The 25,354-nt window shown below is 37.0% G+C and overlaps 1 protein-coding gene across 4 annotated transcripts in view; it reads right to left on the bottom strand.

Annotated features, from left to right (window-relative positions):
• Nucleotides 1-25,354, bottom strand: part of USP25 (ubiquitin specific peptidase 25) — a gene marked incomplete at its 3' end in the record, with an annotated part of 94,217 nt that overhangs the window by 2,927 nt on the left and 65,936 nt on the right. The window contains exons 12-23 of one of the 4 annotated variants that reach the window (XM_082013850.1): nucleotides 25,008-25,103; nucleotides 24,546-24,707; nucleotides 22,489-22,697; nucleotides 21,712-21,782; nucleotides 17,780-18,008; nucleotides 16,229-16,426; nucleotides 14,584-14,723; nucleotides 11,728-11,841; nucleotides 9,739-9,834; nucleotides 6,075-6,253; nucleotides 5,170-5,248; nucleotides 3,224-3,303 (exon numbers count right to left, since the gene is read on the bottom strand). In XM_082013850.1, the coding sequence (XP_081869976.1) occupies nucleotides 3,224-3,303; nucleotides 5,170-5,248; nucleotides 6,075-6,253; nucleotides 9,739-9,834; nucleotides 11,728-11,841; nucleotides 14,584-14,723; nucleotides 16,229-16,426; nucleotides 17,780-18,008; nucleotides 21,712-21,782; nucleotides 22,489-22,697; nucleotides 24,546-24,707; nucleotides 25,008-25,103 (1,653 nt within the window). Of the gene's footprint in view, nucleotides 1-3,223; nucleotides 3,304-5,169; nucleotides 5,249-6,074; nucleotides 6,254-9,738; nucleotides 9,835-11,727; nucleotides 11,842-14,583; nucleotides 14,724-16,228; nucleotides 16,427-17,779; nucleotides 18,009-21,711; nucleotides 21,783-22,488; nucleotides 22,698-24,545; nucleotides 24,708-25,007; nucleotides 25,282-25,354 lie in introns of those variants that run through there. The other 3 variants (XM_082013851.1, XM_082013852.1, XM_082013853.1) reach the window with 3 other exon arrangements.

Genomic DNA, 25,354 nt, shown 5'->3' with positions numbered 1-25,354 from the left:
CTTTTTGTCCTCAAAATACAAAGCTATGCTTTCATTAAAAGAAGTAGACCTATTACCCTCTCCCTCAAGTCTATTCCTCCTACCCATGAAAACTCTTCACACCACTGATCACCAACACAACTGACCAGAGAGCAAAAAAACTTACTGTAAGAGGAAAAGGGAGAAAGCAATTGCTAGTTATAAAGTGAAAGGAGTAGGGCCTTCTTTCCCTTTCCATTAGTTCAGTTACTTGTGAAACTGCAGATTGAAATCACAGTGTCAATAACTCAGCTGATCCAAATTAAAAACTTGCTGGTGGTAAGTGGCCTTATTTCCAGTCCCTCCTCCTGCTCCTTCTTCCAGTTGCGTGACCTTTCCCTGAAACAACCACAGTGCCATCTAACAGCAAGGTAAGATATTTTAAATCATCATTACTGTACATCCAAGCTCAGAATCCTTCTATATCTTGTGACACTGAGGAGTAGGACTACAGTGTAAACTAGGTGTAATTGCCTTTTCACACATGAAATGCATATAATCTCCAGCCTATGAAGCCTAAGCCTAAAATCACTGAAGTTACTCGCAAAATTATGGAGTTCACTGGGTCTAGGCTTTGGAAAAGATGCAGAAAGCACAGAATGGCTAAATTTTAGCACTGCTTTAGAAAAGGCATTCCAGTCAAAAATGAAAAACTGTACTGGCTTTTCAAGAAACTTAGGCAACTGCTATGGTTTAAAGTTTATTCACTTTTCAGTTACTACCACAAGAGTGAGCTGCAGGTAAAACTCCTGCTGAGGTTCATTGGCTGGCTGCATTCATCTCACCCATAGCAGGTTCCTACTCCACAGTACAATCAAGAGAAGATATGCCTGAAAGACCCTTTAGTTCTCCATCGGCAGTGAAAAGCGGGCCTTGTTAACCACCATAAGGGATTATGAGCTAACATCAAAAGTAGGCATGAAAAAGATACACCAAACTACTACTTTAATGTTGATTTTGTATTTGTTCAACACAGTACCATTTAAGGAAATCAAAGATCACCTGGATAAAGGCCAATTTTTGGCTCCATCTGGAGATTTGAGTGCTGCTAGGTATTAATCAGTGTTATTAAAACTAAGAAAAATGGGTTGACTGAGTGAGATGGATTTCTGAAAAAAAGCCTCAGAATAGTCCTTCTAATGAAGGTTGTATTTGAATTATGAAAGTCTATGTTTTCATAAATATATTTCAAGTTATGTTTTTATGATTTCAGTGTTAATAAGGGAATTGGAAGAGTTCATGAATTTAGTCTTGTTTTCAGAATTAGGATGGTGGCACTGCCCTCTAGAGCATACAAGATGTGATCCTCAGTAAGTATCTCAGTCCTCTGGGAACCTGTAGCTGAAACATGGGTGTGAAGTTGCAATAGATGCCTTTAGAGCAGGTCAATGGATACCCAGATCCTCGCCCATCTTCTAAGCACACTTAACCCTAGTCTTACTGTATTTGTGTTAAATACCTCTTGAAGCAAGAAATGCAATTTCGTAAATGCTAAAGGGAATGAATGCTACACTTCTTCGGATGTTAAATGTGTCTGATAATAGTGTATTTTTTATTTCTGACCAGTATCAGAGTCTAAGACTGGTCATTATAGGCTTGTTTTCTAAATTACAAAGATATTTGTTAACAAATGCCTCACTCCTATTTTGCAAATTAATGCAAATAATGGAAAACTATACCAAAAATGCTATTCAGAGAACACAGAGCAGAAACCTGTGCATCCTTCCCTCCCCCTGGCATAATCAGAATATATTATGGTAAGAAGTGGATTAGTGAAAACATTGGTATTTTGCAACTGAAGGTGCCATCCTGGAGTCCCCATACCAAGGAACTTGAAGATTGTCTGTTCCTGCCTGAATGAAGTCTGGGGCTAACAAGGAGGGTTCCTATATACCACACCAATGCCCATGACATTTTTGCCTCCTTAAAGGATCAAGCAATACCAGAGCGTTTAGTCTTCAATTAAGCCAGGCAATCTTCTGACCAGCCTTTGTACATAAGCTGTTCAAGGCTGACAAAGTAGCATATTGCAATTCTTAATTCTTAATGAATGTACTATTTATTACACACTAGCAACCAAATGAGAAAACAGCACTATGTACTCATTGTTTTAGCCACTATTCAAAGACATAGCTTGTCACAAAGACAAGGCAGCATCTTTTCCAATCAATTTTCTTGTTTTGTTTTGGGCCTTTCTCATTTGGAAGCATAAAAGAGAAGAAAGAGAAATATGAAACACAGCATACACACAAGAAATTACGTTGGATCCCCAGTATAATTCCCCTACCTACTGTGTTATACAGGAAAATTCAGTAATCGACTACAGAATTATTTTCACAGTCAAAAATTTGTATCATGCGATAGCTCAATTTTCACACAACAGATGTCAGCCACTTGGTATTCTGCAGCTAATCATTTTGTTCCTTTGGCTGGACACCGGAGGAAGGGGCAGTTTTGAACAATTCTGTTTCAAAGACTTTTCCACAGAATGCTTTCAGGCATTTATGCTGTAATCACCATCCTTGTTGCATATAGTAGATCACAGTACAAGTTTTAGCTGTGGTGCATTAAGTACGCAAATGTCACCAATTTTATATAGCCACAATTCCTGACTTGGTTGGAAAAGACAAGGGAATGAATCACCACTGCCTCATGGAACTAAGAAGAATCAGCTGCAACTATGATAGTTACGCATGATAGTTTTCCTCAAATATGTTCTTTTTTCCTGACCTTTAAAGCCCATCACAGGTGGAATTTTGGCTCAGACAAATGCAGAGGGCAAAACTGCTTCTGTGGGAAGATCCAGTAAAAAGATGGGTAAGAGAGGGACTTGACTAATTGTGATTGCCAATGAAAGCAGATAAATGTATGTGCACATGTGGTGCCAGAGAGGAAAGATTCTTATGTCTGAGGGATACCCAGAGCACTTAGATTAGGAGAGAAGGAGGAATACAGGTGCACATGGAGAGTGCTCTGAAAAGAGTCCATGGCTTGATAAGGAAAGAAGAAACGGAGATTAAGAATAGAGTCTGTGGGAAACTTTGAGGTAGGTGCAAGACTGAAGACATCAATGGACCAAATAAATGTTTAAATAAAATGAAGAATACATTAAACAATTCTTAATTTTAAAAATAGCTTTACTTATCAATATTACATTTTGCCTTCAAATTGCTCTACCACATTTGAGTTCTATACTACCACTTACCTCTTTTTTTGGAAAAACTCCAATCCTACCATGAGAAACATGGTTGTTTCCCTGAAATTTCTATAGTCTTGATGCCATCTCTGCATATAAGAAAGGGTATATAGAATTTCATCCACAAACATGAAATACAAGTATTATTTTTTTTTTTAACTTCTTTTTAAATTTGTTTTTAAACACACTTCACTTAGAGCTGAATACTCACAGTAAGTGCTAAGGACTCATAGTAAGCTTGCATGTGGGAAAAGTCTGCCTGCATCCCCCCTCCCTCAATAAAAAGAAAATTCTTAAATATCCAAAAATATTTCTAAATTAGATTATTTTTAAAGAATGCATTACCACTTGAAAGGAACATAAAGCATCTTTGGAGAACCACAGTCAGAATTATATGAGAACCCTTTTTTCTTCTCAAAAAGGACTGAGAAGCTAATAGCCTTTTTTTCTTCCCTACACTACACTCAGTTATTTACTCAGAAAGTGTTAGAAAGCTTTTTGACACACTAACTATTTAGCTTAACTTATTCAATATAAGAATGACATAGAAAAAGCCTAAACGCATTACATGGAAAGTGACAAAAAAACCAAATGCAATTCAGACTGTGCAGATATTTATAGTGGAGCAAAACAATTATCTGACTGCATCGCCATTTATACCGGTGGCTACTGGTACGCTTTACAGGTAAATGTTCAAAGTGAAAAAGGTGCTTTTACTGCAGTTGGTTAGTAGCCAACTTTCAATTGTTTATTAAAGGTAAAAGAGGAGACAGCATACCATAATACATAGCCACTTACAGATTCAACACAAAGAGCATGAGAAAGGGTCCATGAAATGCCAACTCACTATATAGGACATATATCGATACAATCTTTGGAGAAACCACCAACTATCTGCCTCAGGAGCTAAAAAAAAGTGGCACATATCTGCAGGTGAACAGAAGATACCCCACTGCCTCACTCTTAAAGCTAAGCCCAGAATTGTTTATTCTACCTGTGAAATGCCATTCAGAAAATGGTAAGATACTGAGCCTTGCACAGCCTAGAAAATGCAACAGAAATCCCACGATGAGAGTCCTTTCCCCTCAGGCTAGGGAGGGCACATTGTGATGTAGTAGCATCTACTGTAGGTCCTGAACTTGGTAATGAAAAATGACAAGTAAATATTTTTCACTTGGTTTGCTGAGGGAAAGATTACTCCCATAGTCCTGCTGAACAAGTTGTTTGGACCTAATTGCATAACAATGAGGTTTAAGTGGTGCACTGTAATCTGCCTAAGACATAAATATCCACTGTTAAGAGGCCTTAATGAACAGTATTATGCAGAGTTGAAACTGATGCTGTAAAATCAGCTATAGACTTAGCTTTAAATTTAGTGAGATTAATTATTTTGGCAAATATTAGTCACAACTATTTAATGTCTGAGATTTGCTCTTCTTTCCAAGTTTTTCTAAATAGCACAGGAGGAATAATCAAATGCATAAACTGTATGGTCTCGGTAAACAAAGGAATCTGGTGCTGATAAGAAAATGGGAAAGTCTGCAGAGACAGCTGGCGGAAAAGCACAACTGTGACTGTGCCTGTGACCCAGTTCTCAAGATGCGTAAGGCCAGGCTTAGACCACTCTCCTCCACTGCTAGGTGTTTCTGACTAGAGAAAGCCAGTTGGCTCATATGGTAATAAACTACAAAATACTGTTAGTGATGCTGAGACCCATTAAGTAGTAAGGACACTCAAACTTGACATTTATTTATGGCTCGAGTCATTGGAATTTCACGTTGAAAAAAACCAGCTTTAGATCAACTGATCAGAGCAGCCTTCCTACAAATAAAAGGTCTTTCAATAACCAGTTTAGACTGCTCAGTGTAAGAGAAGAAGAAATTTGTGAAGATAAAATTCAGCTTATGATAACTATTTCATGTTACAATTTAATTCAAAGCATAAAAAATACTGACCTCATATTCCTCCATGTTTACTTCATCCGGCTTTATCATTTCAAGCTTAGCTTGAGCAACCTTCATTATGTTACGGCACCTTACAAAAAGCAACAAGAAATCATGGAGTATTACCAGAAATTTGCAAAGGACATTATGCATACAAAGGTGGCAGCCTCAAACAGTGTAAGTGATGGCCTTATGCAAAACAGTATGAAAACACTGTGGAAAATGTATTTTTTATTATGCATGGTATAATCAGCAGGAGAGGGCACACGTTTGAAGTATGTGTTATGGAGGCCTATGCTATTTCAGAACTACTTCTTGTTTTACTTTGCTAAATTGCCACATTGCTCAGTCTTTCTTTTTAATTTAAAGTTTAGATAGCTTGAAACTCCCCAATATTTACTTTGCAAAAGTAACATTAGAAGATTATACACTACACAGAAATCAGACTAATGTTCTTCACCTTTCAATTTATTTATTTCTTTAAGTAAGTACATATATGGAATTTCGAGTGGAAAAGAGACATTGTTTTGCTTGCAAGTAAGTTACCTATCTAGCTTGTAAGGCTTTGCTGTCTACTGCTGGTTTTCAGGGCAGTGAAGAAATGTAAATTACACAGCCTTACACAGTGCTCTGAAAGAAGGTATGGAAACCTATGTACAAAACTATGAACAACAATGAGCATTTCTCCTTATTTCATACCAACAGAAACCCAACTTCTTGTTTACTCTTTTTACAGATTTTTTTATAAAGATGTTATTTTTTACAAAATACACTTGCAAGCTATTAACTAGAAGATAAAGCCAAACACACATACTAGCCTTCTCTCTATTACATACATTATCTGAAGACGACAGGGCATCTCCACACATCAGAAAACATTGATGAGCACAGGAAATAAGACATGCAGATGGTATTACCTTTCATCAAAGCTAAGATTGTGATCTCCAAACTGTTCCAGTAATGTTCTCTCAATTATCTTCTTTGGTGCCCGGTTTTGGATGAAGTAAACAACTGCATGACGCAAACGGTAATCACATTCAGGTGGTGGATCTTCCTGGGCTAATTTTAGCAGACGCGTGTATTCCAATTTAATTGCCTAAATAATTTAAAAAAATATACATTTTTCTTCCTGGCTTTTAACTTCAATGTCACAGACACTAACAGGATAATTCATGTCCCATGGCCTTTTGCCTACAAAATAATTTTTTAACAATTCCATACTCCACCCTTCTAACAAGTCTGAACTACTTTAAAAAAAAAAAACAAAAACAAGTAAGAAAAAACCCCACCACACACCAAAAAAAACCACCCAACCCCCCCTCACACACAAATGGTGAAGTTGTTCCCATCTCTCCCCAACTAGAGCGTGACAAAACCCCAGGTAGACCTTTACTTCAAAAGCAGTCCCGATCCTGTGCTATGTGTCCCTGAGAAAAGGTTTGTCCAATCATTAGAGAAGTTTCTTAAAGCATTTACAGTATAAAAGCAGTATAAGCTTTCAAGCACTTAAAGTAATCCAAAATCTCATAAGGTAAAAAAAGATACCTCTAACACATGGTTAAAATGAAAATACATGAATAAAACACATTCTACAGAAAGTTTAACAAACAGGTATGACTTTGGAAACACTAAGTGAGAATGGAAAATGTCTTTCAACAAAAATAAAATTGTAGGATTTCTAAAGAAAATAATACTTCAGTACAAATAGTATTAGTCTCCTGTAGGGCAGGACAGAATCCTCAGTGAGTATTTTCGATTGACTTTACGGGTCATCAGAAGTGTTTACTTTGCCAGCACATTAGATTCTAATGAACATGATCTGTTATGTTCATTAGAATTTATTCACTGGAACTATATAGCATGATCAAGAGCAACAAGAAAAATAATTAGAAAAACGGTGACAAATGTTAGTATGTTCCATAATTTCTCTCTCAAAAGAAGGAAGTGATCAGATTGTTTGCTAACTCTAAATGTCGATTTCTGACAAATGACTTAACGCAGTAGCTTCATACATTAGTTAAGTTTCCATATAACATATGCATAAAGTAAAGCTCCAAAGCAGGCAGAAGAATACCCTGTTCAATATTTCACATTCCCTTATGTTGAAATACCTGGCAATAGCAGGTAATTTCTTGACGTTTAACTATCAGAAATCTACTCATACACATTTCGTTTAAGGACCAAACACAAGGGTAGGATACTTTTCATACAGGCTTAATCACAGAGCGTGTGGAGAACTTTAAAACTTAAGAGAACGTTCTGCATCAACTTTTTAAAATACTAATCATATGCATTATCATTAGAAAGGAAGTTCGTGAGAACCGATTATAAACATCAAAAGCCACCAACAGTGTTTCTATTATCTTACATCAGAAGAAGTTCTACCATTAGAAAACCAACATGGACAGCTATGCAATTAAACCCTGTTTATTAGGGTAGTCCAGAAACAAAGAGCAACTCCTATTAGACATTTAATTTTTCAGAGAATTACTTGAAAGTAGGAAAAAATGCAATACAAACCCTATATTTTTATATATATATTTAAATAAAATAAAATTGCATACTACAGATTCAGAAATTCTCTGTACAATGAAAAGTAACATTATTTCTTTACATAGAATACAGGAGAAAGGGACGTTAGAAAAAAGTATGACATGCTTTCATTTTCTCACCGAGAATGTTATATAAAGGTCTTAAGGCAAACATTCTGCAAGGAACCGTCTATAAAGTTTAAAGAAGAATGACTGGAAGACATCATTGACCAAGAAATATCTTAATGGGTTTCTATTAGTCACGTCTCAAGCCTGAGATCTAAAGGGGGAGTTAAACCTTGGCAGTAACAATGACCCACGTCAAATAGGTTTTACCTGGGTTACACTAAAACAAAGACGTCACAGAAATAACCCAAAATTTTCTGTAAACACTCGTTTTTATAAAAAACACACACATGAAGAAACCCAAGAGTATAACAGTATTAAAAAAAAAAAAATCACAGAAACTTTTATAGGAAATTTACGGAGTAACATGAGATTTCATCTGATACTTTTCAAAATACGAATTTTGTTACTAAGTAGGACCACCTCATCTGCATACGCTAATACTAATGTATTCCTCAAAAATGAAGCATGTTCCACTTCGTCTAAGTTATTGCAGACATGTTTCAGCAGAAAATGAGTAAGGAAACTTTTCTACCCTCCAACAATTTAATGTCAGAACATTTTCGCAAAAGCAAATTCTGTCCCCCATGAAGTGAAAATGTCTAAGCATTCAAAATTAAAGACCTAAAAACATTTCAACTGAGCATTGTTTTGATAACTCTGAAGCACTAAATATAATTTTATTTTGAGCTGCATTTCTGTTTCAAAATCAACAAAACACCCTTCATAATCAAAAACTAACTCAGTGTAATTAACCTTTCCAGCAAAGAGTTTGATTTGATCAAAGGAGCATTTTTTTTTCAACATAAAAAAATAAAAAATATTGACATCTTTTCATTAAGCAATACACTTGGAAAAAAAGGCAGCACTGAATCCCAAACAAATTCTATTTCACTAAACAGAGGCTATGGCAGGTGTCTCTCCATTCCCTGAGGGCAAGCATGGTTAACAGAGACAACCCTGCAAAGAAATGTTATGGTTGTAACACTTCTATTTATCCATTACAAAAATCCACACAAATAGACAAACCAACCCATGAGATTTCAATTTCCTCACCAAGGGGTTAGAGATTTTTTTTTTGGTGGTGGTGGTTGGGGGGTATTTGTTTTTTGTTTGGTTGGTTGTTGTTTGTTTGGGGGTTTTTGTTTCTTTTTATTTTTACAATTTCTTCTAGTGCAACTATACCATAACAATTAAGAAGAAAACAGACTGCTACTCAATGACAAGCAAGAAACTTTTTCCCCCGCTTCCAAATCACATTTGAGGGGCTTTTAAATCATGTCAAAGTAATTCCCTTTCCAACACCATGAAAATTCAAAAGATCATGAGCTAAAAGTGATCAAAAGTTTGTGTATTTAAAAAGACTAACACATTTTTAAAACTGGTGTCATTGTGAAGAGTAGTAGCCACAAAAAGCCTAATGTCTAATTCCCAGTAATAAAACACTGTATAAATAGTACTAACACCCATGCAGTTACACAAAAGAAATTAATTTAGTTTTATTAAAAATCTTCTAAGGAGTACAAAACTTCTCTTTGAAATAAACAACAAATGACTAAACACTGATGTCCCTGGGTGAAAAAAATGATGTCCCAAACAGTCTAGTGAAGGCATGTTGTTTGTCACTAATAGAGGGAAAAATACTCTTATTGATTACACATCTAGGTTTCATTTTACTTGCTACTATTATTAGCAAAGTAAAATGCAGAAAGGCACATAAACTACTGATATCAAGGCAGTGTACTGCTGAATCCGCAGAGGAATAACTGTCCAGTTTTCAAGGGAGAAATATCTAAATGGAGGACTGATACAATAGAAGAGTATGTATAAATGCTGGAACAGTCTTAATATGCAAAGGGTGGAGGGAGAAGGCATATCTAACGAGAAAAGTCAGAGGAGAAAAAGTTGAAAATGTTAGTTGTACCTTAAAGAACCCTGCTTCTGGCCCACACCTGTCATAAACATTCCTGGCTTTACCTATAGCCATGATAATACCTTGCATGTTCGGGGTCAGCATGACCTGCCACAAGGGATTTAAGGTAAAAGTTTTGAATGATTAATATTTTAATGACCAAATTCAATATGCTTTTAGTCTCATGCAAAATAAAAAGCAACTTAATGCATGCATACATCGAAACGGCACATTTCAAGACAGATCTGGTGTGCATATTCTGCAAATCAGTCATGGCATATATATATATATATATATTTACTGTAACAATACATGATTAACAGAAACTTAGCAAAAAAATGAAGAACTGTGTCAAACACAATTTAAAAGTTATATGGTCAAAATTTCCCAAGAAAGGAACATGCATCGTTCAGCATTAGTATCCATCAAAAACTGCACACTGAACGAGTGCTACCCATGACCACAAAAGGATTAAAAAAAAAAGTTTCAAGTAGAAAAATCACTCAATCACACTTTATATATACACTATACTAAATCCATACTAAGTTAGACTGCCTGTATTTATACGTATTGCAACAACAAAATAAGCAACCCATTGCTGGAAATACAATTGGTCCCTGAAGCACTTGCAGACAAATTTTTACATTTCAAACCCAAAACATTTAACGAACACAAAGCCAAACATAAGACACACATCTCACAGCTATTCACATCAGTTATATACAAACAGTCTGATATGCCTAGGTTACTCAGAAGGGTCTTTCCCCTTGATTATCTGTGAGCAAAGAAAAACATTCCCTCTCTCCCTGCCCAAGGTATAGCTGGCAACAGCAACAAAAGCTGGCCCTTAAGAGCAGAAGATGAAGAATCCTAAACTCTCCAGAAGAATTTCCCGACACATAAGAACAACATTAGAAAAAGAAAAAAGCAAATACACTTACAAAAGGAACAAGGAAATAGGGAAGAAAGTTATCATCCTCTAGAAGGACAATGGCATGGGAACAACAGCACAACAGCAGAAAAAAAGAAAAAAAAAAAAAAGCAGGTCATTACGTGAGGCTAAATGCTCATGTCTTTAAAACAGGAGACTACCACATCTGTGAGAAGCCAAACTCAGTGTGATGATGTCAATTAAATAATTTTATTCCCCAACCCAGATTCCCAGCTACAACTGATCACAATTTCAGGGGCAGAATGACCTGAAATATCCATTTGCCTAGGGAAGCAAAAGCTCCCCATAGTCCACCAAGAAAACATGCTCAGACACCTGAGAATATAGGCTGCACCAATGCTAACGCCACCCAAAACAAAGATAGAAAAAGGAGTGTCAAGGCAGAGCAGTTTGATGACCTGACAGCATTGCCTTCTGCTGCTAAAACAGGGCAGCAGAAAGTTATGTCCCTTGGGATAACATCAGGCTCACATCTGTTCCTCAAGTAGTACTAGGTACAGGCATCACCCTGGGTCTCAAACTTGGAAAAATTAATTTTTTTTTTCTTAAGTTTTGCAAGAGTCAGCCCCCTCAGCCATATCAGTTTCAGGTCATTTCCATGGATAATTTGATCCTTGAAGTCTGAAAAGCTTGGCAAATGAGGGACCAGACTTGAACATTAGCTTTACTGGACTGACAAGAAAGCACAAACATTTAAGAACATCACTTACTATCCTGGCTTTTTTAAAGTAATGTAGTAGTCCACAGTCTATCACCAACATTTCAAAGGCTATCTGGCCTAACACAAACATTCAGCTCCCACAGCTAAAAAGACAAATATGCCTCCAGTGTAAACGCTACCATGCAAAGCGTGCCCAATTAGAGTAGCTAGTGCTTTCCTTTCATACTTCATTACAAATTAAGACATTGTTAAGGTTACAAATCGCTAAGCATTTAGTTTTGCAGAAATCTGTTAGGTGTCACAATGTGCAGACATGCCAAAACTTCTCATCAGGCAGCACAACAAAGCACCGAGGAGGAGTGGTGCACACAATTGCAATCAAATGTACCTCATCGTCATAACCCCCCTCCTCTGACTCAATCACAAAAGTCCCTACATCAGGAATCGCCACCTCTACAACTCGCTGGTTAGGAGCTGGTTGAGCTGGGGCATTATCAGTGCTCTGCAGAAGAAAACCATTATCAGTATGTGTGTGGGGGAAAAAAAAAGACACCAGAAAATAGAGAAAATTACGGAGAGACGCAAACTGACAGGCTGATCAAGTAAAATGATGTCACTGCTGAAGTTCTGAAAAGAGTTATAATATTACTTATATTCTCTAATTACTTACAGTTTCTTAATTTTTAAGCAGTACATTTTTAATTGAGTAGTAATTATTAAAAATATTTCATTTGTTCTTTATTCACTAATTATATCTTTACAGGTTAGCATGCTAGTATCGTAACTCCAACATCCATTAGAAATTTAAGGCAGTTGTTTAAGGATGAGTCGGTGAACCACCATTTCTTTTCGTATATTTCACCATACTAAGTATATCTGAAGTATCTGATGAATTCATATTAAAGGATGGCAACAAGTCAAAGGCTAACATTTCCTGATGCTCTGGGGGAAAAAAATTACAAAAAAAGCCTCTAGCATTCAAGATAGTTTGAAAGAATAATAAAAGGTGCATTACATTTAACAGGTTTATTTTTTTAGAAGAGTAGTTAGACAGAAAATCAGGGGAAGATTATGCTAGTCACTGAAATTCTTGTTATGTTAAGGTAACAAGTTAACAAGTTATGTTAAACAACAACAGAGACAAAGAGCTCCTATAGTCTATCATTGTATAATAGCCAGTTCAAAACATTTGTAGAACTTAAACCTTGACTCTAATCTAAGCAGAGTGCCATGCTACTTGTTCTGCAACTATTACAATAGCCTCATTTTTTAACAAAGATTCCAGAAAGACACATAATATCTATTTACACCCAGCATTGTATAAATACAAAGGAGGACTGAAATCAGAGGGCAGAAAAAAGGACAAAAGGGCAGAAAGTAGACACAAATGATCACGTGGTGACTAACCTACAATCCTCTTTGTTACATGTTCTGATGTTGGCTTTCCTTCTTGTAAAATGGATGAATAAAAAGTGGAGGAAAGGAATATATGCCTGCATGTTAAGAATGCATATGGAAGTAGAATGATTACAAAGCATGTTGATACACTGAGAAGGAAGCACAATTCTGTCTAAATTAAATTTGGGTATACAGAGAGCAACTTTTAAACATTAACAGAGTACCTTCAGATTAGCTAGAAACCAGCTTTATTTTCTAAAAGCTGAAATACACTTGTTTCAAAATAGAAGAGTTTGCATGGTTTGGGTTTTTTTGGTTTTACTTTTAAAGAGACATCCACCCTGTTGCAGAACAATGCAGTGAAAATATTGGAATAAGATGACCTGCATCTACCTCATTAAGCCTGTCATGATGTTCCCCTTGTGGTTCTTCAACCAGAGTTTTGTAAAGTCCTAAGGCTGATCACTGCACAAAGTGTCATTAGGCTAAACTAAAACACCTGAATCATGGAATCAAGTCTGTAAGATTCTTCCACATCCCACCTAGATGGATGCCCACAGACCCCAGAAAGAGGACAGCATCATGCAAGACATTTTATCATGGGTTTGGTATTTTCATAGCTACCCCTTTGGCTGGAAGTAACTCATATTAAACAGACTCCCCCTGAGCTGTTCTGTGTTCTGAGAACTCAAAAAAGTCAGATATGCAGTAGCCTAAAGCATTAATGGTAGAGAATCTTTTGAACCGGGGTTAGATTAGTTTCCCTGGTGGCTTCCATCTCAGTTTAGTGGAGAAAGTGTGCTTCTCCGCTCTCCTGACACCACAGGAGAGAGGGATGAAAAACATGCGAGGTTAAGTCAACAAGCTGTCACATAATTTTCAAAGGCCTTAAGAGGACTTTCCTGTTGGCCCCAAAGATATCTGGGGCCAGACTGCTTTTGTTTAATGAGGATTCATACCTAACTTACGAAGCATGCTTTACATTTTACGCAGATCTAAATTGTTTGTATTTCTAGTGGTTATTAGGAAGGAAGCTATACTGTATGTTTCATATGTTTTATCCTTACGGATACAGTTGCAAGACAGATGCATGTATTGCATTAAAGGCACTTGCTTTTGTGGCAAATACATTGGTCATTTATCTACATACTAATAGGGAAGGAAAAAAATATTTGCTGAAAGAAAAAATTGTTAAATATTAGTTTCATTAATAACTCATGGAATTTCTAATTTCTCTTCATATTTGTTGTATGAAGTGAAAACAGAATCACCCAACAGTAATTCTTATAACCATTTTAAGTTAATATATGCATCTGATGAATCGCAAAAGGTAATTTTCATCAAGTTGTGAATTTCCATTAAAGCTACAGAATACTGTTGAAAAATCCCTTATTTTTGAAAGCTACTTTAACTTCCATAGGTCTTTCAAGGGAACTCAATTATAATCTTATTTCTCTCAGACAAAAACCTGAATGGTTAAAGCAGTATTTTTCAAGTCTTTTACATGTAATGTCAACATTTACTCCTCAAAAATAAGTGGAACCATCTAGCATTTTAGAAAGATGGTGGGGGCACAAACACGTGACTGTCACTTGAACAATATGCTGTACTCTTGACAAGTACTTTAATCACACAGAAGACATCTGTCTTAGTATTTTTTTTTTTCGCACTACACCCATTACTGTAGTACACACTTTCTGGATGGACTTCAGTGTTGGACAGTGCCTGAAGAAGCTGCAATTTTCAGTTCAAAGTTTCCACACACACCCCTTTTATTAGCTATTATATCATTTCCACTTGCAGAATAAAAGCAAAAGCAGTATTTCAAGCTTCAAAATATCCTCACCGTATCCATTATAGCTTCTGGACCTCTATCTTCTTGTTCAGCTAAGGCTTTATTGATTGCTTGTACAGAATCTTCTTTTAAGTGCTTTGAAATATCAGTCCTTGATGGCTGCTCTAAATATTCTGGTTCTCCTCCTTGAACTTAGTGACAGAAATAAGGTAAGAATTTTGTGTGTTAACATAAGCATGAATTTTTAATTGTTTAGTTTTATTTGGATCACTGTCTTATACATAAGGTAACCCCCACAGAAAATGCAGGGTAGGTCACACCATTCACAAATACAACTTTACAACAGTCTACATCTCAGGTTGTTTTGAACAGTTTCATATGAATGGACCCATGATTTTATATTAGAAACAACAGACCTGTCCTGTCTATAGACCCATTAAGGGTCTTGAGTGAGAGGTGTTCATCAATCATACTGGGGGTGACTGAGTAAAGATGAGATTGTATGCGGACTTTCTGTGGGATACAGGCCCAATATATGGAATTACCTACAGCCACTTGAGTGCCAGATGTGTTTTTACTTCACAAAATAATCAACACATCATATTCTTCTGACTTAAGGGAAATCTCAAAGTCTTCCCCACTTGATGGCAATAAAATTGATTAGCATAAATAGTGTCTTATATCCCTTACATGATGAAAGCAAATTTTGGCACACAAACAGTCATTTAGTATTTTCCATTACAAACAGTACCTTTAGTACTTTTCGTTACTAACAAAAGAACTAAAACCAGTCTAGCAAAGTGTTTGTGAAGTTAAAATTTATAGAAGATGAAGTTACTCCCCACAGAGTTTGCAAAAAGAGGAATGTCGTTAAATCATTGCACTTTTTACATTCAGTTTTTGGTCACAGATAGTTATGACCAAAGACATGCTCAGTGTTAATGACTCAAATACAACAATGAGAACATCTGGACAGCAGTCTCGCTACACAAATCCACCATGTCATCTTTCACATGATGAACATATAGCCTTCTGCAATGGAACAAAAGGGGGACGTAACCTAAAACTTTATAGGTTTTTCTGTGTCAAAGCAGGTGTATGTTTTATAGTCAGATTGCCAGTGGTCTTTTTTAGCTAGGTTCCAAACAGCATTGGGCTCACTGTTGCTGTTCAGAGCCTTTTCCACAGTTATAACACCTTTGTTTTTACATTGTCATTTCTTAAGTAGGCCCTACTGTGATTCAATACATCACACCAAATACATTATTCTTCTCTTCAGATCTAAGTTCTGTCTGAATTTAAAATGAGAAGGTAGATCTTCTACTCAATCACTCTGAAGAGAATATACATCACTTACGGACTAATAAATTCTCAAAACAAATTGGTAAGACCTGTTAATAATTACCTATCTTAAAAGGCCAAAGTTTCTATGGAGAAAAAAAAATAATTTAGTAAAAGCTAGGCACAACTGAGAGGGAAAAGGCAGAAGAACCAACAAATAATTTTTTTCTTCAAATAAAAAATAAAATGCAAAAAAACCCAACAGACTAAACTTCAAGTACAGTTACCTTTGCCAAGTAGTTATAATTCAAGATTACACAAACTTTTTCTTACTTTCTCAAGCTGCAAAACAATATATACAAAATCCAGTGATTTTTGGTTTTATTCCTTTTATAAACACGTAGAAGCAGCTAACCTGGAGCAGGTGAGGGTGCTGGTGCCCTGGGTATCTGAGATAACAACTTCTCCTGCTGTGCCTTCTGAGTGAGCTCTGCATCCCATTCTTCAAGTTCTTTTTCAAAACGTTTATTGTCTTCTTTGACGTAATCCCTTAGATCAGAAGGTAATGTGTCCATTCCAACAAGGATCTGTCCCGTTTCTTTGTTAAACTCCTCTGCGGTAACATGAAATATAAATTTCAGAAATAGAAACAATAGGGAAAAAAAAAGTATGTTCAACAGATTTCCTCAAGTGAATTACTGGAAACATAAAGTACAGCACCAAAGCTCCAAAAATCTATTACTTTTAATTGGTTTTATTATCTGTCGGGCACTCCTCTGCTACCGAGATGTATGGCGATCTTTGGACTACATGTTCTTGGGCACCATCAGATCATTGCCATTTTGAAAGACCAGCCTTTTGGGCCATGAGCACTTTTTGATAGTGAACATTCAGGGAAAAAAAACACCACCACAGCTTGATTGCATTACTGCCACATGGAGCTGGACACAACTCAACTTCCTAGCTGAAAAGGGGGAGGAGAGTGGGCCTACAGGGATTTGGAAAGTCAATTGATAAGAACACCAGCTGCATTGAGTGACCTTCCTTTTTGCTTTGAGAATGGTCTCTGCAAGAGTATCCCAGATCCTAGGGGATCAATCAGCTGCAACTGGCCCCAGCAAGCAGGCCTCAGATATAGAGTGGCCCAGCCACCCTACAGGGCCCATAAACCCTATGGCTGCAAGTCCACTACCAATCTGGCAATCTAGAAAAGTCAAGGTTAATACCGGTTCTTATTTAAAAACTGAACGAGTGTGTACTCTAGCTATCTGCCCTATGAAAAGACAGGAACATGAAAATTTTCTACCACCTGTTATTGCATGTCTGGCCATTTTCACAGTCAGCTCCCTAGCTGCCATTATCAGGCCCCATAAAACTCATGTTAAGGGACCTTTGCCCTCTTTCCAAACACTTTTGTACAAGCCTTATAGTTACATACCACTGCATGACCTGAAAAAAAGTTCCCAATCCATGTATTACTTTGGTTTACTGTGTGGTTGGTAGGGCTGTTATTCACATTTCAATAGACTGCATAAAGCTTCAAGTTTCCACACTCCAGTGAGGTGCATCAGAGTTATGAAGCTTATGAAAAAAAAGTTATACGAGGATTTTAATGTCAAGAGGCTCATTTCTGTATTTCCATATTTCTGTTCTAATCTTCAGGGAGATAACATCTCCAAAATCCTGAACATGCTATCACCTGGCTAAAATGTTTACAAATTAGCATACTTAGTTTATTTTGCTCTCTTATTAATGCTGAAACACGCCTTACCTTTAGTAACCTAGAAGTTGAAGAGTAATTGTTCCACCCACAAAAAAAAAAAAATCTAACAGTTATGAGCATAACTAGAACTTTCAGTAATTATTAAAGCCATTTCAAAAACCTGAAAATCTATCTGAGAGAAGCTCGCTTTATCAATATACTCAGCTATTCTGTATCCTGCAGAAAACATATCCATAACATTACCTTGTATCAAGTATTGTTCCTTATCATTGATATACATTAAACAATATGCACTGGCATTCCTGTAACCACCAAAAGAGTCCCGTTCCAACTCTTCCCAAGTTGACTTTGTCACAGAAATATCATTGTATTTCATCCATCTGTTCTGGTGGTGGTCATAAATATATGCCCAGTAGTGTCCTGCATTAGCTTGACCTTCATGAACTAGTACAGCATGCAACCTATAAGGAACCTTAAAAAAACAAAACAGAAGAAAAAACAAGATGTCAAGATCTCCTTGCCAGCATTTAGTTCCTACTACCTGCCAGCAATAAGAGCTACATTAAATAAAAGTAACAAAAATAAAGTTAAACAGGATCAAAACATGACACAGGAAAAAGAAAAAGGTAAAATGAGAAACCCACTAAGCAAAAGAACTTTGAATTATTTTACTTACCACTACGAGTTACAAGAGACAAGAGATCTTAAAAACATTAGTGATTCTATAGCATAAGTGTCTATTCTGCTGCCTTTACTGCCAGGCATCCTCTTTTCTTAATTCCTTAATATTCTTTCTTTCCTTGTATCTACAAAAAACCCTCAAATATGTCAGCCTTCAGTGTCTATAACTTGCTCCAGTTCTAACCAGGTAAACTTGTCCTGAAGTCTGGAAAGGCACATGCAAATTCAAGGTAATAAACTCTGTGCTTTCTATGTGCCAGTAAGAGTTTATTTAAAAGAATATCTGGGAGTTGAATACTTCTATTACCCAAAGGTAAAATTCTTAACAGTAGAATAGCAATACAACCATCTTCCAGTATTTTAAACGTATCAGTAAAAGCATTGCTAAGAGAAGCACAGAACACGTGAAGCAGTCCTCTCCTTCTCCTGAGTTAGAGAAGGAAAATATTAGTTGCTAGGATCAATGTAAAAAGTATCCCAGTTTACATGCGTTCACTGCCAATTAAGAAGAATGGAAAACTTAGTTTCTACATAAGTAGTTGAAAATCTGAAGGAGAGAGAAAGAAGCAGAATGAATGAGTGCTGACTTACTTACGAGTCTTTTAAAAGCATCTTAGTGATCGGTTCATTTTAGCCTGCTGGAACAGCACATGCAACATAAAAGGGAAAACTGATCTTCCCTCCTATGCACAGTATGCCTGAATGACAGCACCTCAGCTAGGATGAAAAACCTAAAACCATCTTTTACTGGTGTCACAGTTCGGACTGTAGATAAATGGTCTATTTAACACAAGGTGTACTAAATATTTGTTGCAAATATAATTTGAGCACCACAATAATCAGTAACCATAAATACATATGTAACTATGACTTGACAAACTCCTTGAAGTTATTTTTAACCCGATCATTCTCTTCCAGGCTATATACAAGTGCTGGAGATTTTGCAACTCCCCTTGAACTGTAAAGCTGATTGACGGCACCGCAGCTGCAATCAAACAGTCTGTCATCCTACAGACCAAACCACACTGTAAATCTCCCAACCACAAGACATATACACAGAAGAAATCCTAGCAAGTCCTTAAATCTGAATGCTCCAGGGTTTTTAACATGTTATCAAACCAGCGTGAAAGCCTTCTTAAAATGATTGCAAGCCCATGTATATGAACATAAATATATGCAGATCCTGATTAAAAAAAAAAAAAGGTAAGTGAAGTCTCTTTAGACTCTGACAATAAAATTTCATCACCCTACAACAGGGCATTAAAATTCCAGGTGAATTTCAATAATTTTACAGAAAACCATGCTAATTTGGTCAGCTTGAGGGGTCCCTACCCTTTCCTCTGGCTCTGAAGGACCAGCTGTCAGTCATCCATGCTGAGCTTCCAAGAAGGTTCACCACAGAGGTCTATGACCAGGAGACAAGCGAGTTCAGTGCCAACAGGCATCTCTTGTGATAAGCCATTATATCAATAGTAATTAACAGCACAGGGCAACACAACGCGTAAATAGTTGGCATTAAACTTCTTAGCTTACACTTGCTACTTGTGAAACACAAATGGAGCTTCACCAACCTCATCACATGTAGCTACAGAACAAATCTATCAAAGCTGATACATCAAAGATGAGATACACCTGTTTTTCCTGTGGGAATTCATTTCCCAACAGCAAGTTCACAGAAGGAGGGAGATAATCAAATAAGCAACTGATGAAATCTATTCATTCAGGAGAACCAGACAAAAAAAAGAATTTTGGGAATATATTTCATATGACAACTTGACAAGGGCTTTATGGACAACTGTAGTTTCCCTTGAATCAAAGGGGATACAAGGAGAAGATGAAGAGCTGCTTAAATAGATCATAAAAACACTACGAAATATCCTGCAGATAAAACATTTTTTCCTTAAAAAGTAATTTCAGGTGCCCAGACCTCACAGAAGAAAAGCTTTCAGTCCTGCAGTTGTATCATTCAGAGGGAAACATCAATACTGTGAAACTGCTCCCAGAGAATGGGGCAATACTATCCAATCGCCCAGATGCAGAGGTAGGCAGGGGACCGTAGACAGCCATATGCACCTGCCTCCGTCCTACTGTGCCACAACACCCACAGGGACAACATCAGCTGAGCTGCAGAAGGGCAGCCTTCGCCTCCAGCCTGTGATTTCAGATGGGCTCAGTACCTACTTCTTCCCTAACAATCACTTAACACACACCACTACTTTCAGGCATGGCACAGGAACCCCCTCTACAAATCTATACGCCATCTTTATCCTCCTCCGTTTCTGGAATTCGGTTTCAAAACAAACACACAAAAAATATATCTAGTCTACATTATACAAATCTGCACTAGGACAAAGTGTTTTACTAAGAAATCTTATTCCATTGTAATGATTGCTGACTAGTATCTTCGCCATCCAGAGGTATGTCCTCCTGTAACACCTAAGCCAACACAGGTAGGCTATTTGGATGCGAGATCACCAAATTACTTCATTATACTGTTAGATGACATATAGCCTGTAGCTTTCCTGTTATAACACAAGTATTAAGAAAAAAAATGCCTGTCAGTAGCACGCTTAACGAAAGCCATCTAGGCAAGTCTGCCTGAAATACTTAACATCAGAGTTCAGCTGCCAGGAACTATTACAAGCCATATACAAAAAGGAAACATACCTCCAGGAAAACTGTAAGCTGAACAGATCTTACTTGAAAGGAAAATAGTTCTTTTTACTAACATAAAGTAACAGAGGAAGTAATCCTTAACCTTAAAACCTGAAGAAGTGAGCAAACATGAGTATGTGAACATAAGAAATACCAGAGGAGCCACAACTCTGTGGTAAAACATTCTAAAAATGCTGTACAGGCTACACAGCATGAGAATCTCCGTAAAAGGCAGCTCAGACTCATAGTCAAGGTTGTGACTGATACTAAATGTAGACAGTTTAAAAAAAAAAAAAAACCCACAAGAAAAACCAGAACAACAACAACAACAACAAAAAAATCAAACCCCACTAGTATTATTAACTGCAAATTAAAATCAGGAGGCTTGAAGTATTAGTATGGAAGTTGCAATATACATTGGCAATAAGCATCGAAGTATAAAAATAAGTTTCTTGTGTCTAATTATTTGCCACCTTAAAGCCATAAGATTACCTAGCAATACAGTCAAATCGGGGTGAGAAAATTTTATTGTGTTATACAAAAACTGAAGCTCTGCATTCAAGTAAAAAATGCGGATCAGAGATAGAACATATTTGGGCTTGTCCTCACAAAGTTGCCTAAACTTAAGTATGTCACCTGTAATACATTGTAACTTTGTCTTTCATCTGACTGTACATACTTAAAAGGTTTGCAAAACCCATTATGACTTTCCAATGAAATTTCTCAAACCACTCTATATAATTGTTGTATACTTGCTCTACTTTCAAGCATCTACGAACTTTTATTAAAGTGACAAAGAGGATATATTTTGAATTATCTCATGCAGAAATTGTACTTACTTGGACCATTGTTTTGTCAGAGTACATCAATTCAATTGTCCGATGTATTCTAGATATACTTTCTTGTAAATCTAAAAGAAAAATAAAAAAAGAAGCTCTCTTCCACGAGGCTGCATAATTGCACATGGCTACATCTTTATTTTATCTCATTAAAAGCCAAACAAGGGCATGTTTCACATTTGGCACATCTGTTTATCTAACACTAGACCTTCTCGGATGATAAAGCAGAGTGATTCATGATACACCACTGCAGTTTCCCAGAGCTCAACCAAGCCCACCCCTGCTGGAACAACTACTTCCCTGGTTTCTCCCAGAGCAACAGAACAGACCATAAGCTCTACCCACTCCAAAAAGCCTTTGCTCAGGAATTTGCTGAATTTTCCCTCATAGAAGGGGCCACTATACCCTAACCCACCTGCGGAGCACCAAGCCACAGCACAGGCCGCGGCACTATCACGCTGAGAGTTCAGACACGTCTGCAGAGACGTTCTTCTGCGTGGATCCCACCTCTGTTTCACTCTACTCCCCCCAACACTAGGCGCACAGGAATCTGCATTCTTACACCCCTGTACGCTTCATTCAATGCCCAGTTTGCATCTTCAGTTTATGTAACTCCAGTCTACTACATTTTCTAACTGACTTCCCTTCCTATGTGCTAGAGATAAGTTTGGAAGTACAAAACAAGCAACTCAACATATACATGGACATTAAGGTCATTTCCCCCACTTCCACAAATCCTTCTCAATGGCAAATGCATTCCCCAGCCTGTGGCATTACCTCTAGTGTCATTCTCTACTTCAGTCCTCCAGCGATGTAAACAGCCTTCTAGAACAGACAGCTCTTCCTCAGTGATGTGCCTTGGTGCTGGATGCATGGGCAGATCGGGAGGAATTCGTGATTGTGTGAATGGTTTATGTATTACTGATCTTTGTACAGGAGATGTGCTTGGAACATCTGAAGATGAAGGCCCCTGCTGCTCTGTTGTGCTGCATTCATTCAAAACATGAAATACAAAATACAAAAATTGAATCATCAGGTATACAAATGAAAAGCAACAATATAAAAATAAGCTTTCCATCTGAAAACAGAAATTTTTAAAGGTAATAATTTCCTACAGTGCAATCCAGGAAAGATACCTACAATATCAATATGGAATTACTATGTAAATTCTGAAAACTTTGTGGTGTACTACATGTTAGCAGAATAACAACTCTGCCTGCTATTACCAAAGATAAAGGAATTGGAATGGGATCGGTCAAGCCAGATCAGTCAAGCTTTACTTGAAATGCTATTAAACACTTTCAAATTATGTCATACAAGTAATCTCTCTGGTTTGAAACATTTACTGCCAAACTGCAGAAAGAAAACTGCAGAAAGAAAAATCACAGCAGCTTGCCTTATGGCCCATTGACCATAAAACCCAATAAACACACGTTTTCTTTTTAATAACTTCTTTGCATGTCTTATGCCTAGCAGACTTCCTTTTTCCGATCACCTACCTACAACTTATGTTAACTGAACAGCAACAACAAAGGGACCTCTGATATTTATGGAACTCTGGAAATTTAGCACCAAAACACCTAAACTTGTTCCAAATGATTCTTGTAATACAAACAGCAAAGTGGCCAGCTTAGGAGAATTCTAAAAGAGCAGCAGAATATTAAAGATGAAAACCTGTTACAGATTTTTCTCTTCCCATCAACAAGACCACCTATATGCAATCATATGCATAACAGGTATCTGAAGATCTTTCTAGCAAGCCACTGGCATTTTACTTTGTGTACAGCATCATGATACAGCCTGAGGAACCTGGATTCTTCAGTATTTTAGAAAGTTCTGAGAACATTAAGAGATGACAATGTCACTCCACATAACATGCTGTTCTGTTTCTACAGATTGACAAAAAAAAAGGCACAATAATTACATTTTTACAGAACAAACTTCCTATTCAGCAGTTTGAACAAAGTATATTACTTCTGATATTTTATTTCATGCAAGCAATGGTAGCTTTTAAAAGTTTGTCATCTTATCAACCATCACAAGTTCTACTGGCATTATATCAGTAAAACATTTGGAATCTTTTAAAGGATTTTTAGATTCACTTACTTCACTTCTCTGAACCACAAAGTTAACCATCTTAACTAGACCAGAACCTAGAATCCTACACGTTCCAAATGCAATTTAAAAAGCTCTGTTATGGACTGTTAGTGTCCACCTAGCAAAGTGATATCCTAGGCTATACTCTACTAACTGTTGCTAATAGTTACTAGCTTCAATAATGAGAATAACAACTTTACTGGACCTTTATCTCCCTGATACTTTGGATACTCTGTATTTTAAAAGTCGGATTGTTAGGTTCCTGACAAACTCTGTGAGAGGTGTAAGCTGCAGAGCAGAAAAGCAGCTTAACTTCCAGGCAAAAAATAACAGGTAAATTGTACACCAGAAACCTTAAAGCTCTGCAGCACATACATGCTACCCAAATTCTTATTCTTAAACAATACACTTGAGAAGGAGTGATCTCAACAGATACTGCGTCTACTTGGAATTGTGCTTTGTTTGAAAATAGTAATTCTCCACCTAAAGACATTTTTATAAGCACATGAGACAAATGCAGATTATTAACATTTTGGTTTATTTATTTAAGTCTGTTGTGCTGAAAAATACTTCTAGGAAGAGAACAGAAACTTTATGCTATACTCCTTCGGAGATGCTTAGTTGTATTAATCTGGTGAATGAAGCAGTTAAACTTCCTCGCCTCTCTCTCAGCGACTGGGTTTGCACTGCAGGGATGACTGGCCTCTCGCCTTGGGAGCGTGGGAGGCAGCCCTTACCTGGGTGAGGTCTGGGCCGGCAGCATGCCGCTGGCAGGGGCACTAGCACCCAGGTCATCAACGGGAGACGTGCACACCGGCTTGCTGGAGGCGAACTCCAAGGCGTACTGCAGCACATCTACCAAGGGGAATCGTTTAGGACCAGAACCATAGCTTAAATATCTGTTAACCATAAAACGTATTAATGCCATGACTCACACATACCAATAAAAAAAATAAAATTTAAAAAAAGAAAAAAAGGATTTTTTTCTGGTTGATTGCAATTAAACAAAGCAAGCCTTTCCTAGTGCGTTTCATGCATCAGAATTACCATGCTTATACATAATTTCCAAGGAAAACAGTAAAAGAAAAGGGATACAGAAGGGAAATCTAGAGCAAATAACTACACACAAAGTGTATAGTTGAAAGGAGTTATTCTATGTAGCCCATAATACTATTTGCATTTACAGTTATCTATAGTACCGTTCTAATCTCTGTTGTAAAACTGTGAGGTACTCTTTGAGCCTCTTGATTTCATCCCGTTTAATTCTTGTTATTTCTCTGTTTTTGTGCATATATCTGTAAAACATGAAATTTAGAAAAAGGTGTCAGCCCATTGTATCCCAACACTGAAACTGAGGTATATACCCATCAGCCATACCACTTAGCACTAAAAAACTCACTCTCTCTAGAACCTACAACATATTAAGCAGTAAAACAGAACTGAGAAGAAAATGGTTAAACCCACTAACCCTTCCCTCCCACAACTTTCAGACAATGCTTTTTCATCAGTGTCAAATGCTCTGTTCATACCATGGATGACAAACATG

This window comes from Phaethon aethereus, assembly GCF_964289735.1.
Source record: "Phaethon aethereus genome assembly, chromosome: 1".
NCBI classification, from domain to species: domain Eukaryota; kingdom Metazoa; phylum Chordata; class Aves; order Phaethontiformes; family Phaethontidae; genus Phaethon; species Phaethon aethereus.
This window is presented reverse-complemented; position numbering and strand designations above follow the sequence as displayed.